General features: G+C 32.8%; 1 protein-coding gene across 2 annotated transcripts in view; it reads right to left on the reverse strand.

Annotated features, from left to right (window-relative positions):
- Jak2 (Janus kinase 2) overlaps window positions 1-15,770 on the reverse strand; it is a 95,371-nt gene that overhangs the window by 9,812 nt on the left and 69,789 nt on the right. For both annotated transcript variants that reach the window (XM_020173383.2, XM_074051935.1), the window contains 10 exons: window positions 14,399-14,533; window positions 13,222-13,309; window positions 12,361-12,488; window positions 11,528-11,666; window positions 9,712-9,863; window positions 9,416-9,566; window positions 8,215-8,351; window positions 4,049-4,238; window positions 3,374-3,498; window positions 3,037-3,209 (listed from right to left, as the gene is read on the reverse strand). In XM_020173383.2, the coding sequence (XP_020028972.1) occupies window positions 3,037-3,209; window positions 3,374-3,498; window positions 4,049-4,238; window positions 8,215-8,351; window positions 9,416-9,566; window positions 9,712-9,863; window positions 11,528-11,666; window positions 12,361-12,488; window positions 13,222-13,309; window positions 14,399-14,533 (1,418 nt within the window). The remainder of the gene's footprint in view (window positions 1-3,036; window positions 3,210-3,373; window positions 3,499-4,048; window positions 4,239-8,214; window positions 8,352-9,415; window positions 9,567-9,711; window positions 9,864-11,527; window positions 11,667-12,360; window positions 12,489-13,221; window positions 13,310-14,398; window positions 14,534-15,770) is intronic.

The following is a 15,770-nucleotide window of genomic DNA, read 5'->3' on the forward strand; positions in this document are numbered from 1 at the left end:
TATACACTGCCTACTGAACAAGGACTGAACTCATCACGATAGTGTTCAGGGCTTCTCTTGGTCCATCTGTGCTGCTGTAACAGTATACTTGACACTGGATAATTTATTGGGAAGTCCAAGATCCAGGGCAGGAATGTTTGGTTATGGGATAAGGGCAGCTCTCTACTTCCATTGTACCTTGATATCCTTCAGAGGGGAGGAGCCCTGTGTATTTGCATGAAGAAAGGTGGAAAGACAAGAGGCACTTAGTACTGGGTGAAGCGCTTCTTATGAGATTCTTAATCCCATTCTCAAGGAAGAAGCCCTCATGGCCTAATCATCTTTTAACAGTCCCCCTCCCCCAATACTATCACACTGGCAACACTTGCATTTTGGAGAGAGACATTCAAACCATAGCAAGGCTCAATCTCTTTCCAGCTGCAATTACTTTATTTGTTCTGTGATTATTCCATTCACTGGTAAGTCCTTGATCCTCTTGTTCTTGTCAACCTTCTCATGGAATGCTCTTGTTTCTTCTATACCTGGTAAACTACTGACCAACAGACTATATTTGAAATATTGTCTCTTAGTTGCCATTTCTGATTGTCATAAACCCTTAGAATTACTTGCATGCTAATATTTTTGCATTGTCTTAATTATTGCACTTCCACACTGTACTGCAATGATTTCATTGCTTATTTGATATTTCCTAAATTACAAGCACTTAAAGGGAAGGGACTATAAGTGGACCTGTCAGTTAAATTTTCCTGCTCTACAAAATTTATCCTCTTAGTTCAGCCTTCCTACTAAGAAACAGTCCTTTTTTTCTGATTCAGATCCTATCTTCCTGTCCCAAGCTCCTTGTATGGTCTTTGGACAACAGAAGTTACTCTGTAAATGTTTGTTAAACTACATTCATTAAATTTGCCAAATCACTGGATCCTCATATAACTAATATTTATCAATTACCAGTTAATTCAATTCAATTTCTTTAATTTTTCACTCTGGGAAAAAATAAAATTCATGTATCAATGAGGACATGATCAAAACAGAGGTCAGATTTAGCTAAGTCTGATTTTCTAGTTTCACTTATACCCTAAAAATAATTAAGTAGAAGGGATGGTAATGATTATCATAAGAACATGTTGTTAAAATTGTTAATATTATGAAAAATTTTAAACCTACACAAACTAGAGAATAATGAACAGCCAAGTACCTGTCACTCAGCAAAACTCACTGCTTGTCTTATTTCATATATTTCTCTCTGCTCCTTATCCCTGTTGATATGAAGTGAATCCCAGACATGGTTGTGTTTCAACCATAATTATTTCAGAGTAAATCTCCACATTATGTAGAAAATAGAAACTCTTTTTAAAAACACATTCATAATAACCATTGTAAGTTACTCTTCTATGGAAAGTCAATTGTTCTAAATCACTGGGCTTTTTAATACAATTTCTGTCTGGAATAACCATTTGCAACAGCTGGGATTAGTTATAAAATATATAGATACAAATAAAATGAGCACAATTAGCACATATAGATGATACATGAACATAGCAGTAGCAAGCTGATCTACATATTTCACATAATTCTGATAAGTCCTAGAAAGTATTTACAAATTGACAGTTATATTTTTTGAATTAGTACTTCTAATTTTCAAATCATGTATCAAAAATTACATAAAATACACTTACCTAAAATAAACAACCCCACCTCCTTTAACACTAATATCTGACTCATACAACACAGTTTAATAGCATTATATCAGCAGATAAATAAACCAAATTTAAAGTTCATTGGAAATGTATACAAACCCAAACCAACTAAACATAATTTCACAAATCCACCCTTAGAAAACAAAATGCACCATAAATGAATGAAGGCATAAAAAAGAAAACTTTGCATCAAAGCATAGATCAATCAAGGCATAGATTCAAAATACGTAGAAAAACGATGTACACCACATAAAAAAAAATGAGGTATATAGTCAGGCGTATTGGTGCACGCCTGTAATCTTAGCACACAGGAGGCTAAGACAGGAGGACTGCAAATTTGAGGCTACATAATGAGAACCTATCCCCCCCAAAAAATTAAAACAAACAAAAAAAAGAAAAATGAGATCTGAAGGCTCCTCACAATTAATTCACGATTTTAATTAAAGGTCAAAAATTACTTATAGCTTCAAATTACTGTTACTTATAAATGTAGTTAATTAATGTTACATTCTAGCATTAATTATAGTTAAGAAAGTTTAAAAGCGTAAACTCTGGGTTCAGACTATATGTATTTGAATCCGAGATCTACCATTAATTGATCATGTGACCTTGTGCAAGTTATTTAACTTACCTGCACTTTGGTTCCTTCATACTTAAAATGGAGATATAGGTAGAGTAGCCCTTATTGAAAATGTTGGGACTAGAAGTGCTTCAGATTTCAGAGCTTTTCACGTTTTGGAATATTTGCATAGACTTTACAAGTTGAATGTCCCTATTCCGAAAATCCAAAATCCAAAATATTTCAAAAACTGAAACTTTTTAAGTGTCATGTTGATACTTCAAAAAGGTTTTGGATTTCAGAGCATTTTAGATTTTGGATTTTCAGATTAGGGATGCTCAAACTATAATAATAATAATAATATATATTCTACAAAGGTTGTTATAAGGATTAAATGAAATAATCCATGAAATGTATTTAACCTGGTGTAAAACATATGACAAATGCTTGCCATTGTCATAAAAATATTAATACTAAACTTTATTAAATAGTGTATATTAAACAATAATAATAAAAATAAAGTTTGACATTTGTATTCCAAAATTTTATTTTAATTATCGTATTATTGTTGTTCTGGGGTTACACTGTAACATTTACAAAAGTGCTTACATATATCTTAGTTAAATTCACCTTTCTCCTTTATCCTCCATCTCCACATTTTTAGAATAGTTTCAACAGGTCTCATTTTTCCATTTTCATACATGCATACACAGTATTTGCAATACATTCACCCTTCTACTAAAAGTTGATTTTATTATACTGAAAAAATACTGTACTCACCAGAATATGGGACTTTCACCAGGTTCTTTCACTTTGTAGTATTCTTTGTCTTGTGGCAGGACTTTGGTTAATCCAAAATCTCCAATTTTAACTCTGTTCTCATTCTCTACCAATATATTTCTTGTTGCCAGATCCCTGTGGATATATCTTTTTGTACCAAGATACTCCATACCCTATAGAAAAAAGAACATTTTTCTTTCAGGTAGTTTTACAAGCACAATTTATATGGCCTTCTTACTATAAATTCCTTTTATTAGCTAAGGAAAAGTCTGTAGGATTTCTAAATTACTTCAACATGCTCATTTTATTTACAAAAAATAACCAGGATATTAGGTACCTTGCATATCTGAGATGTATACTGCAGAAGTTTTTTGTGATCTATCCGTTCTTTGTATTTTTGAAGATAGTCCCGTAAACTTCCATATGGTAAATATTCCATAATTAATCTTAGATTACGACGGCCTTTAATATACAAATGGAACATAATGTTTTACTTTGCTACATTTTACTGATGAAATATTAAGCAAAAATGTATAAATGACTTATATATTAAATCTGGGTCTAAGATATTGAAACTTTATTACAAATTAAAGGTTAGGTAGTAGTTAAGAACACAGGATTTTCAATCCAGAAGTTTTAAAAAAAAGCTTTTAAAATATATTTTAGTGTTCTTTAATTATTTAGGAAAGCCAAAATAAGATGGTAATAAAGCTTTCTGTTCTCATTTATATCAAAAAAGTACCTAATTTAAAAATAATATTTTGGAAGAAAATATAAGGAACGATAATTTTTTCATTAAAAATTACACTGTTTTGTTTAACTGAAGGAAGTGGTAAAGAGAACAATCAACCAGCCAAGGACCTCCTGAAGTTATAGCCCATGATCATCACACACCATTTCCAGTGGGCACTGGCATATGGTAAGTCCAGCAATTTAGATAATGTATGTTTCTATTACCCAGGACGTCAAAGACATACCTTGACTTTAAAATAGGTTTCTATGGGCAACATACCAGCACTGTAGCACACTCCCTTGTACTTTACAATGTTGTCATGCTGCAGGGATTTCAGGATTTCAATTTCCCTTTCAAAGTCTCTGAGGTGCTCTTCAGTACTATGCTGGAGTTTTTTTACAGCCACCACCTCCCCAGTGTTGTCTTGTAGAGGGTCATACCGGCACATCTCCACACTCCCAAAATTACCCTAAACAACACACTAGATTAAGGATGGAAGTCTCAAGTTTTCAAGATAAATTAGGAATACATTCTAATTATACAGGAAATCTCACTGGCTAAAATCAGTAGGAATATCTCTAAACTTAATTAGGCAACTTTTACAGCAAGAAAAGGAAATACTGTCTCAATACCTGGGGAGTAAACCTATAAAAATTAACTTCTTCAAAAGGAATTATAGGCTGAAATATAAACTACTTCAAAAAGGCATTTAAACAAATGATTAATTTTTACTAAGATAAGTCAAGGGACATGCTAAATTTCTGCAACTAACTTCCAAGAAGAACTTTCCTTCTTCACAATATACCTTTTGGTATCACTATCAGTGATCTGAGTGGAATAAGGGTTTGTTACAGACTCAATATCTATGACCCTCTAAAAATTTTATGATAAGCCCTAATTCCCAATGTGACTTCATATGGAGATAGGGCCTTGCCAAGAGGTGAAAAGGTGAAATGATGTCATAAGGGTGGAGTCCTAATGCAATATGGTGGTGCCCTTATAAGAACAAGAATAAACACCAAAGCTTTCTCAACCACGGTGGGCGGGATATACCAAGAAGGCAGTCATCTACAAGCCAGGAAAAGAGTCCTAGAAACCAAATCCTGCTAGAAATCTCATCTTAGACTTTCCAGGCTTGAAAACCATGAGAAATAAATGACTATTGTTTAAGCCAAGTAAGTCTATGGTATTTTGTTATCATAGCCAAAAGCAAACTAATATAAAGTCAGGTTTAAGAAAGACTTTTTAGGGCTAGAAGCATGGCTCAAGTGGTAGAACACTTGCCTAACACAAAGCCCTGAGTTCAAACCCCAGTACTACAAAAACAAACAAACAAATAAATGTAAGGCTGTTTAGCCTATAGGAATTCTCCTACATTTTCCAAAATAGATCTGTCTTGGACTGGTAGAGTGGCTCAAGTGGTAGAATGCCTGCCTAGTACAAGGCCCTGAGCACAAATCTCAATACCACCACCACCAAAAAAAAAAATCAGTCTTTAAAGAAATACACACTGTCTTTGAGACTTACTATCAATAGAAGATTGTTAAGCTGATTTATAACACGTGAAGTATAGGTTTTTACTATTAATCAAATTAGCATATTTTATATATTATTGCATTCTTAAAGAATGTAGTTCTTGAATTATAATACTCTAAGTAACTATATTTTCAGTTATATGCTTGAAGTCTATTTTTTAAACTTAGACCATATGTAGGCTCAAAGTTAAATCTCTAATTACATAGTTTGGAAGGGCACAGCAAGGCAGATAAGATCTGGGACTCCAGAGTCAGACAGACCAGAGCTTGAATTTTGGTCTACTACTTACTTTCTTTGTGACCTTGGATAGCTTAGTTCCCTCTCTGAACAGCAGCTTTTTCTTTCTCAAAATGGAGGATAATAAAATGTCTATTCCATACTGCTGTTGTCAGAAATTATTCCAAAATACATCTTAAAAAACAGAACTAGGAAAAAAGAGTTTTAAATCCTTTCTCCCTGCTTAACAGTATATCAAAATCCCAAAAATGATTTTTAATTATTGTAACTATCACATGCAGGCACTAGTTATTTAATTTAGAAACACAATTTACAGTAAAACAAGATTTAAAAATACATTTATGTCATTACAATGATGTTCTTATTCATAAATATCTGTGTATATCTCTATTAAAGATTCTTAAGAATTATCTGTTCAAAAGATATGGGTATTTCAAAGGCCCATGATACCTATTACATCAGAAGCTCTCTCAGGAAAGGTTACCAATTTCTGTTCTAATAAACAGTGGCTATTTTACCACATCTCTGTTGGCCATTATAATCTTTCTATAATTTGTCAGTTAGATTGACAAAAAAATCAAGCTTAATGTTTAATTTGGAATGCCTCTATTTTATTTTAGAATAATAATTGAAAGGCAAATGCTGAGAGCAAAGAAAAAGACTTATGATCTGAAACTAGAAGGGAATGGAATAAAAGAACAGTGAAAGAGTCCTAAGTACCTAGCCAGTGTTATAAACATGGGCTTTGCAATAAAGATAACAAACATATCTATTTTTTTCTTAAAGCATTTGAGAGATAGAAGCAGAAAAAAATACAGAATTATAGTGATCTCATACTAGGAAATAACAGGGAAAGTGAAGGAGGTGATCAAGGGAAGAACGGTGATTTAATTGTGGACACCAGAGAAAACAAAGTTTAAATAGTCTCCCAGGAGATCTGCCTATCTAGGAAAGGACAGAGCTGAATCCAGGAGTAGCTAGTGGGCTTTAAGAAGAAGAAATTGTTAAAGAAAATAGCAGTATCAAACACGTCAGAAGGATTTCTATGTTAGGAAGAGTCAAAAGACAAAAAGTTGTAAGTAGAAAATAAGACTTCAAGATCTGAAATTTCGTAACTAAGGTTATTATAGTAAACTGTAGAATTCAACATGAACTCATTTAATATAGACATAGGTTTGGGGTAGAAAAGTCAAAGAATTTTAAAAAGACATTAGGAAGGCACCCAAAATAATGGCAGGTGGTTAAGGTGAAGAAAAAATGAGTGCTGAAATACTCAAGAAATCCATGGGCCAAGATGTTAACCAATGATGGAAAGAGGAGAGAAAAACAGTATTATTTAGAAAAGACTAAGAATAATGCTGACAATTTCAAAGTGGTAGCAGTGATGCACAGATCTATGAATCTCAGATCTGTACCATGAAGGGACAGAAAATAATAGGGTGTTAAGCTAGGTTTTAATGAAGGAGAAGAGGTAACGGATATAAAGAATTAAGCATATGTGGGCATCAGGATAAAAGAAGAAAGCAATGAAAGAAAGTGATGAGATACTATTTGGGATTAAGTTATAAAAAAAATAAAAAGCCAGGGCTTCCACCTCGAGTGTTTGCTCTCAGCTGCCATGTTTATGAGGCAGCCCTGGAGAGACCCATGTAAGCAGATCTTCTCCAGAGTCAAGACTTCAAACTGCAAAGTCTAACTGACCCCCTGATTACAGTCTTATGAAAGATCTTGATTCAAAACAGCCCAGCTAAATTGTTCTCAGATGTCTGACTCACAGAAACTGAAGATAATATCGCTTTTAGTCATTAAGTTTTAGGGAAATTTGTTATATAATAATAGATAATATATCCAATAACTAGACATTTTTTCTCATTGCTGTATCCCTTCAAATATTCCTGAGTATTTTAAAAACAAGAACAGCAGCAAAGTATGAATATAGCTAAGCCAATACTTTACAATAACCTCAATGTTTAGCTCTAATGGAGCTCAACTGCAACACTGAGTTTCATTTCAAGGCCTAAGTGAGGCCTTCATATTGTGTTTATGCTAAAATTCAATTCATAATGAGACAGTGTACAGAACCCTATATAAAAAAGCTTATGCAAAATAAGAGAACTTATTACTAAGGTTGGATCTGCTAAGAATTGAGTCTTTTTTGGTCTTACTTATAATACACAGGTTATGCATGGCTGAGATCTTTTAATGGATCCTCAGCCTATTAGTGAACATGGTTCAGTCAATGTCCTAGGCCTTAAGAAAGCAGATTATTTTCCCTCAGACGTCTAAAGGTAAAAAGGCCAGCAGAAACACTTAACTGTTTCTTTCTCTACTTCACTGACTCACTTACCATGAACTACAACGTCTCCACTCCCACCTACCTTCCTGCCAAGCAACAGTCCCACAGTCAAAGCAACTTGGGAAGTATTGCTTAGTTTATAATCCTCTTGAAGATGTTCAATGAACATTATGTGTTAAAGATTCTGAGATGTTCTTTAGTAAAGAAAGTTGTTTATTTAACATAACATTTCTCTAACATCTAACAATTAAGCCTTTTTTCTGCAAATGTCCTTCAAAATTTTGGGGTAAAGTGGTTCAAAAACTCTCTAAAACCTTTTTTGTTCCTAAATAAAACATATGACCATATTGCATTTGAAAAACTTATGACAATTTACCTTGCCAAGCTGCTGTAGAAACTTCAAGTGCCTCTCTTCAAACTGTGTAGGGTCCCTGTCTTCAAATGCACCAGAAAACCCTAGGGCACCTATCCGCATGTTTGGTAACATGTCATTTTCTGTTAGTAGCTCATAATCTAGAAAAAAGCCAGCACTACCTTCAGTTGAACAGTACATTCTCTGGGTAACACTGATACATAGTCAAGCTGAGAAAATAATCAGAATGAGTTAGAAATACTAAATGATACAGGTAAACTGAAATAGTTTAGATTATATTAATGGGAGCCTTTAATTATTAACCAAAATCTGACAGGCTTTCAAGAAAGACTTTACAAAGGATAAACGATTACTTTCCAAATAGGTAATTTTCATATAAATTAAGTAAGGTTATGTTCTGATATTTGTGTTGAGGATGATGAGTAGTACTGAAGGACCTATGGGACAAACACATGAATAAATTTAACTCAATATTTTAAAGAAGTTGAGAAAAAACACATCTACTGTATCTTTAGAAAATTAATCAATTATAAAATACATGAGAACTAGTTAAAAACCAAGAGTTATTTAAAAAGTCAATGTAGTGAAATAAATATCTGTAGCCAAATAAACATGCTTCTCATTAACTAGAAAACTCAAATTAAACTAGAGTCTAAAACTTTCATGCCATACGCATGTAACATATTGTGTGTGTTCTTTTTCCCATTCAAACAAATAAACAGATAAATAAAATTAGTTTATCAAAAGAGGAAAAGGCTTTCCTAAAAAATAAAACTACTAGCCAGGTGCCAGTACAGGCTCACACCTGTAATCTTAGTTACTTGGGAGGCTGAGACTGGGAGGATAGTAGTTCAAGGCCAGCAAGGCAAATAGTTCATGAGACCCCATCTCTAAAATATCCAGAGCAAAATGGACTGGAGGTGTGGCTAAGGGGTAGAGCACCTGCTTTACAATTGCAAAATCCTGAGTTCAAATTCCAGTCCCTCAAAAAATAATAATAATACATTTTAAAAAATAAAGATAGTGCTTAATTAAGGAAATCAGAATCTATATAAAGCATGAGAATTCATGTGAATACAAGAAATTAAAAAGGCTTAAGAGGTATCAAAGAACTTCTTGGAAGGGATTACAAAATTAGTAAAGATGGTCATTAAACACAATAAAGGTAGAAAGTGATCAGTAAGCTCATTCCATCAATACAAACCTGGAGTAAATAAACTGTTTAGATCCCGTATGATGGCTCTGAAAGAAGGCCTGAAATCTGGTTCATAATCCATACAATTATTTATAAGGTTTGCTAATTCTGTCCACTTTGGTGCAGGAAGCTGATGTCTATCTTCATAAAACTGTAGCTTCTATAATTAAAAAAGCAAATACTGAGGATAAATTGTATAATGCTGCATCAATTTCCCTTTTAAAATTAGATGGACTATGAAATGCCAAATCAGGTGAAGGATCACAGAGAAAGTAATTCTAATTTAATAGTGTATATTAACTTACTCTTTGAGAATCTAGAGCACTCAGAGGTTTATCTCCTCCGCTGCAGATTTCCCACAAAGTGGTACCAAAACTCCATTTGTCTGTTGCCAAATTTAGAATTTTAGGATTTTCAATGCATTCAGGTGGTACCCATGGTATTCTCTCTTGAAGAACTTTTAAATAATAGGAACAAAGTATAGTGAACAATCACCACAAAATCATTATTTTATATACAAATCATTTTCAAACTCATTTGAATAATCAAATCTCTCCAGTTGGAGGACTATCCATGCTCAAGTTCATACACGCTTAAGCGCTAAAAGGGATTTTAAAGATCATCTAATTTATTTCCTTTCATTTTTTTCCCTACAGTACTGGGTTTTGAATTCAGGGCCTCACACTTGTTAGGCAGGTACTCTACCACTTGAACCACATTTTCAGATCCAAGATCATCTAATTTCATATCTCAGCTTTAACAACAACACTGAGATCCACAAAAACCCAATAATTTGCCCAAAGCCATACAATCTGTTAGCAGCATGGACAGAATTAGGATCATGTTCAATGAATTCTGGATCAACTAAACTTCTTTCCATTAAACTATAATGTCTGAACAGGCATACTACGTTCTCTACCACTTCCCATTAGTTCTGCCTCCCCCCCTTAAAAAAAAACTACAAAATTTGTCCTAAAATTGATTCAATTATATTTGAAAATTTCTTTATAAAGTATAAGAAATACAACTACAGTCATATCACTGAGAGATGTTTTAATAATTTTATACCATTGGTCATTGTGATTTACAGATAGACAAGACCCAACAAACATTTATCATTACAGCAGATGTATGAGTAAAAAATAACAATATATTCTAAGTATGGAATCGATATGGGTTCTGCTCAGATCATGGAATTTCCCAAGTGAAGTTTCTGTGGTCCATGACCCCACCACAAAGATGGTACTCAAGGAAGGAATAAGTAATATAACTCTATCTTCTTGGTATTCTAACAAATAGATAAATAGATAAGAATGAAGGATAATCTGGTTTTTTTGGCATATTTTCATAAAGCAATGCAAACATTTTTCTGTGTAACCAGTTAAAGAAGACATTGGCTCCTTTCCCCAATATCATATGAATACATTTTTGTCCATATTTACTTCCCAATCCAAAGGGTAAAATTTCCTCAATTACCAGAGATAAGGCTGTATAAGATTTTCTATTATCTTATTATTATTGTCTTCACTGTAGGAGAAGCCATTAAGTTTAAGTTCCATCGGCTCAAACAGGATACTGTTTATCAATTTTGATTCTAAATTTATAACATTCAATTAGAGAAATTAGCTAAGATAATGAACAAACAACAATTAAAATGTTGTTTGGTCCCCCAAAATGTCTCCCAACTACCTAACTGAAATTTCTACTTTTAATTTATTGTGTTAAATAGAACATTAAAAGACACATATGAAAGGCTTTTAAAAAAAGTTTTAAAACATCAGAATTAGCTGAATAATTAAAGATCTTGAGCTAGATAATATATCTTTGTAAAAGGGAAATTTTTTAATTTATTGTGATTCAAAGAATATTAGAACTTTTCATATTAAAAATGAACAAAATCCCAAATTCTATACATAATTAGGGATAAAAGTGTCTTTAAAAATTATCTCATAGTCCATGGTGACATGCTTATAGGAAAGAAATGGACAGAGATCAGATGTAACTATACTTATTTAAATTGCACATCAGTAAACTACAGATCAAGGGAAATTTCAACATGATTTTTATGCTACTACCCAAGTAAAATTTAAGAAAGTTTAGTGCAATCCCTCTAGAACTTACTGTCCTTTGGTAAAACTGTAATGCTAATGCCGGGATCACTAAGTTTGATGAAAGGAGGATTTCCTGTCTTCCTGTCTTCTTCTCTGATAAGTAGGATATTTTTGGCACATACATTCCCATGAGTAAGGTTTTTTTCTTCCTATTAAAGTTAAATGCACATACACTCAAATATCAACCAACAGATATTTAAGCATTTCATATTTTCAAAGCCCCAAAATAGATTTAAAGAAGATATGTAAGACAGCATAATAAATATTAATTTGGAGGCATGCTTTGAGATAATAAAATGAAGTTTTCTGTACTACATTTTAAATGACACAATAATCAATAACCATAATAAAGTGAATACATTAAAACTTCCTAGTCTAACACTTTCCAAAGCTAAGATTCTAAATGGTATGTATTTCTGATGGTAGATGATATTAGGAAATGTTGCTTTCCATTCAACAGGAGGAGACAGATACACTCTGAGGGGTCTGATGAATGATTAGCACTTTGGTGTTCTGTTTCTCTGTCAACACTGCTTTCATACAGAACGTAATGCCCAACTGCCCGCAAACACTGCAGCACATATCTGTTAAATTTTCTAAACCTAAGTGATTATAAATTATACATTGTCCATCAATGCTTCTAAAAGATTGATGGGATGACAAAACTGTTTCTTTCAAAACTGATTCTGCATCAACATGTGCCTAACCACTTTTCATTATCTAACAGATTATTATGAATAATTTGGCATCCATTTCTTGTTGCCAGGTCAAGAAAATTTCTACATATTTCTTCATAAGATAAAACTATAAGTCTTGACAAAAAAGAATATACTAATTACTTACTAGAAAATGCATAGCCCATGCCAACTGTTTAGCCACTCCAAGTTTCCATAATATATTTATAGAATTTTTATTCTTTTTCAGATATGTATCTAATGATCCAAACTTAACAAACTCCTGAACCAGAATATCTGCATTAAAATATAGATAACAATAAGTCTTAAGTATTCATACAATTATAATTCAAACTTCCATAAATACATTAATATGTGGATTCTATAGATAAAGAAATTAAGTGAAGTTCACTAATCTAAAGAAAATGTAATGGGTGTACACCAGTGTATGTTTAATTTTTAGTTTATTCACAATAGTAAGACAAAGGAATCTGGATAATTATATGCATAATATGTAATTATATATAATATAGACATTATATAATATATAATTACTCCAGCACACCTGGAGAACATATCTAATACCAATATCCAATTGTGTAAGTCAGCTCCATTAGCAATTCAGTCTATCAGTTCTATATTTAGACTTCATAATTCCAAATAACTTCATACAAATCTTGATGTCTATACTAAAGGTTCAACTTCCAATGTTATATTAAACCATCCATAATATGCATTGTTATGGTAAACACAAATGGCTATAAGACATTTGTTTACTATAGTACTGTATTGTGTGGATATTATAACAAGGCATTTTAATTGCCTTCTACATTTTAACTTTAATATTGATTTTCTTTCTTAGAAGATATAACTGAACAGTCCTACAATGCTTTCAAATCCAATATTTAATTCCTATTAAATCAAGGTTTTTGCAGGTATCTGTGATCCTGAAAATAAATTTTCTATGTAAACAACAATGGATTATCTGAAAGGCATGACATTAACATAAGAAATGCAGTACTTTACTTACTTTCCTCTCCACAGACACATACTCCATAATTTAAAACCAAGTGTTTGTGTGAAAGCTGGCTCATCATGCTTGCTGCTTCAAAGAAAGACTATGGGGGCAAAAAAATAAACAAGAAAAGTAAAAGAATTTTTTTGCTATTATGTGTAAGTATACATAGTTCAAAAAGATACTCTCATCCATGAAGAAATGCTCCTATTCTCAGGACTACAGATAAGGTTACACTGTACTTTATATGGAGTTACAACTACCATCGACCTTGATGTTATGATGCATTCTGAAGAAACCTTTTAATAAGTATGGAATAGAAAGATAGTGACAAGAGAAAGTAATACTGGTAGAATGCACCATGAATGATGCAAGTTAAATGGGCTTAGACCCCTAACACCTAGAATAGAATAATACAGTAACAACTATAAGTAGATACCAGATACAGTGATAACGGACTGAGGCAGATGGATGTTAAGTTTTAAATAATGGCTCCTAAATAACTAAAAATGATTTTTATGCAGATAAAAAATCATGGTGCCTGTATCCGGATACTGGCATGGTATTAACACCACTTCTAACTCAACTAATCCTTGACTGGAACTTCTGCTTATGGTTGTTCAAAGCACCATCATCACCAACACTGTGGCGTTCTGGATTACATACAATTCTTCAACTTGTATGTTTCACATCATCTTCAGCTAATGTCCTTTGAGATATTCTAAGGAACACACATGTGTTTTGTCATGTTTGGTGATGTCTTCCTATGCTCAGGGCTCTGGTAACTGGGATTCTGCTAGCTAGTAACTCTGGATGATGCCCAGAGACATCTTGTACTCAGTGCTTGTTAGTACAGTGCCTTTCAAATTTCTCCTGTTTCTAAGTACACGAAATTGTAGAGAAACCTCTGTGAAACCCATAAAGCTCCAGGGAGTCAAGTTAAAAACCAGCTGCCTCAATATATATGCAGAGATTTAATAATACTCACAATACAATTCCAAAATAATTTAGAAATAAGGCATTATTTTTAAAACCGTGTAATTTTCTATAGCCCCATCAGAATGCATACTCAGAAAGGTCTTAGATATAATTCTAAAAACTACAATTTTGAAAAGCTGCATGCATGAATGCTATGTGCATATGAAAGCACATCTTTATATGGTATAAACTACTACTCAAAGAACATACACACCTCTGAGTAATTTCTATGTGCTTTATCCAGAACTTTTAAAAGAACTTCTGTTTCATGCAGTTGACCATAGTCTCCTACTTCTCTTCTTACACCTTTAAAAATTTTGGTAAAAGTGCCTTGGCCAAGGCTTTCATTCTTTAAAAGAAAAAAAAGTAAAGAAAAAAGAATGAGAAAAGATGGAGAAATTAGAAAATATGTTCAATGACAAAAACTTTCTAAAAACAAGCAAATATTTCTTTCACACTAAACCTAGATTTGAAGTTCCAAATTAATTATGTATTCTTCTTCCTTAAATAGAATTACAGACAGGAAAAAAAAGATTAATGAAAAAAGTATACTTGGGCTCCATTCTAATTTTAAATCCCCTCCAATGCTCTAATTAATCACTTTTTATAAAGTTGGTATTTACCTACATTTATTTACAGATGAGTGTTTTTGTCTTTCCTACTATTGCAATAGCATGGCTGAACCATGTGGTCTGTGAAAGCACAGTATATATCTGACTTGTTTCTTACTACTTACTAGCTGCTTGACTTTAGGGTACAGGCTATTTAATTTTTCTGTGCTGCAGCTGTCTTAGTTTCTTCATCTGAGGAATAAAGACAATAACAATTTTTCCACAGAATTGTTTTGGACAGTAAGTAAACAAATACACGAAAGCACTAAAGTATAGTCTATGACACATAATAAATGCTATTACTATTGGTACCAGTTTGAACATCCTTATAGAATAATTGCTCAAAGCCTGCACTCTGAAGCAGGCCTGCTGCCTGTGCTCAAATCCAAACCATGCTACTTACCACTTCTGTAATATCAGTCAAATTACCTGGCCACTCTGTGCTTCCTATTACTCACAGGAGCATTTATGCCTTTACAATGTGGATAATCCTATCTACTGTCTCCGTATGGAACCCCAAAATTAGTTGGTCCTTCTCATTCTCCCCTATATGTCCCTTAGTTTCTCTTTTATAATTTCAATTTCTTCCACCCTATCTGCTGCATTCTGAATAATGTCTTCAGGTCTATCTTTCAACTCACTAATTCTCTATTCAGTTGTGAAAATTTGCTTCGTAATCCACCCATTGCATTTAAATGTCAATGAGCATATTTTTCATTTCCATGCTTTCTTTCCCAAATGTTTGCTCTTTAAAAATAATGTCTTATATTTTAAAATGTTTTCATTTTCCCATATTTTCAACTCCTTTTGTTTCTTTAAACATATGTATTTTTGCAGTCTCTATTTGAAAATTATATGAAATTACTGATGTATAATTTGGGTATTTGTTTGGTCTGCTGTCTCTTGCTTAGCTGTGGATTACTTCCCTGATTGCTTCTAAATTTTTAATTAAAAACTCATGTTTGGAGTTGTTTT

This window comes from Castor canadensis, chromosome 13 (genome assembly GCF_047511655.1).
Source record: "Castor canadensis chromosome 13, mCasCan1.hap1v2, whole genome shotgun sequence".
Taxonomy (NCBI): domain Eukaryota; kingdom Metazoa; phylum Chordata; class Mammalia; order Rodentia; family Castoridae; genus Castor; species Castor canadensis.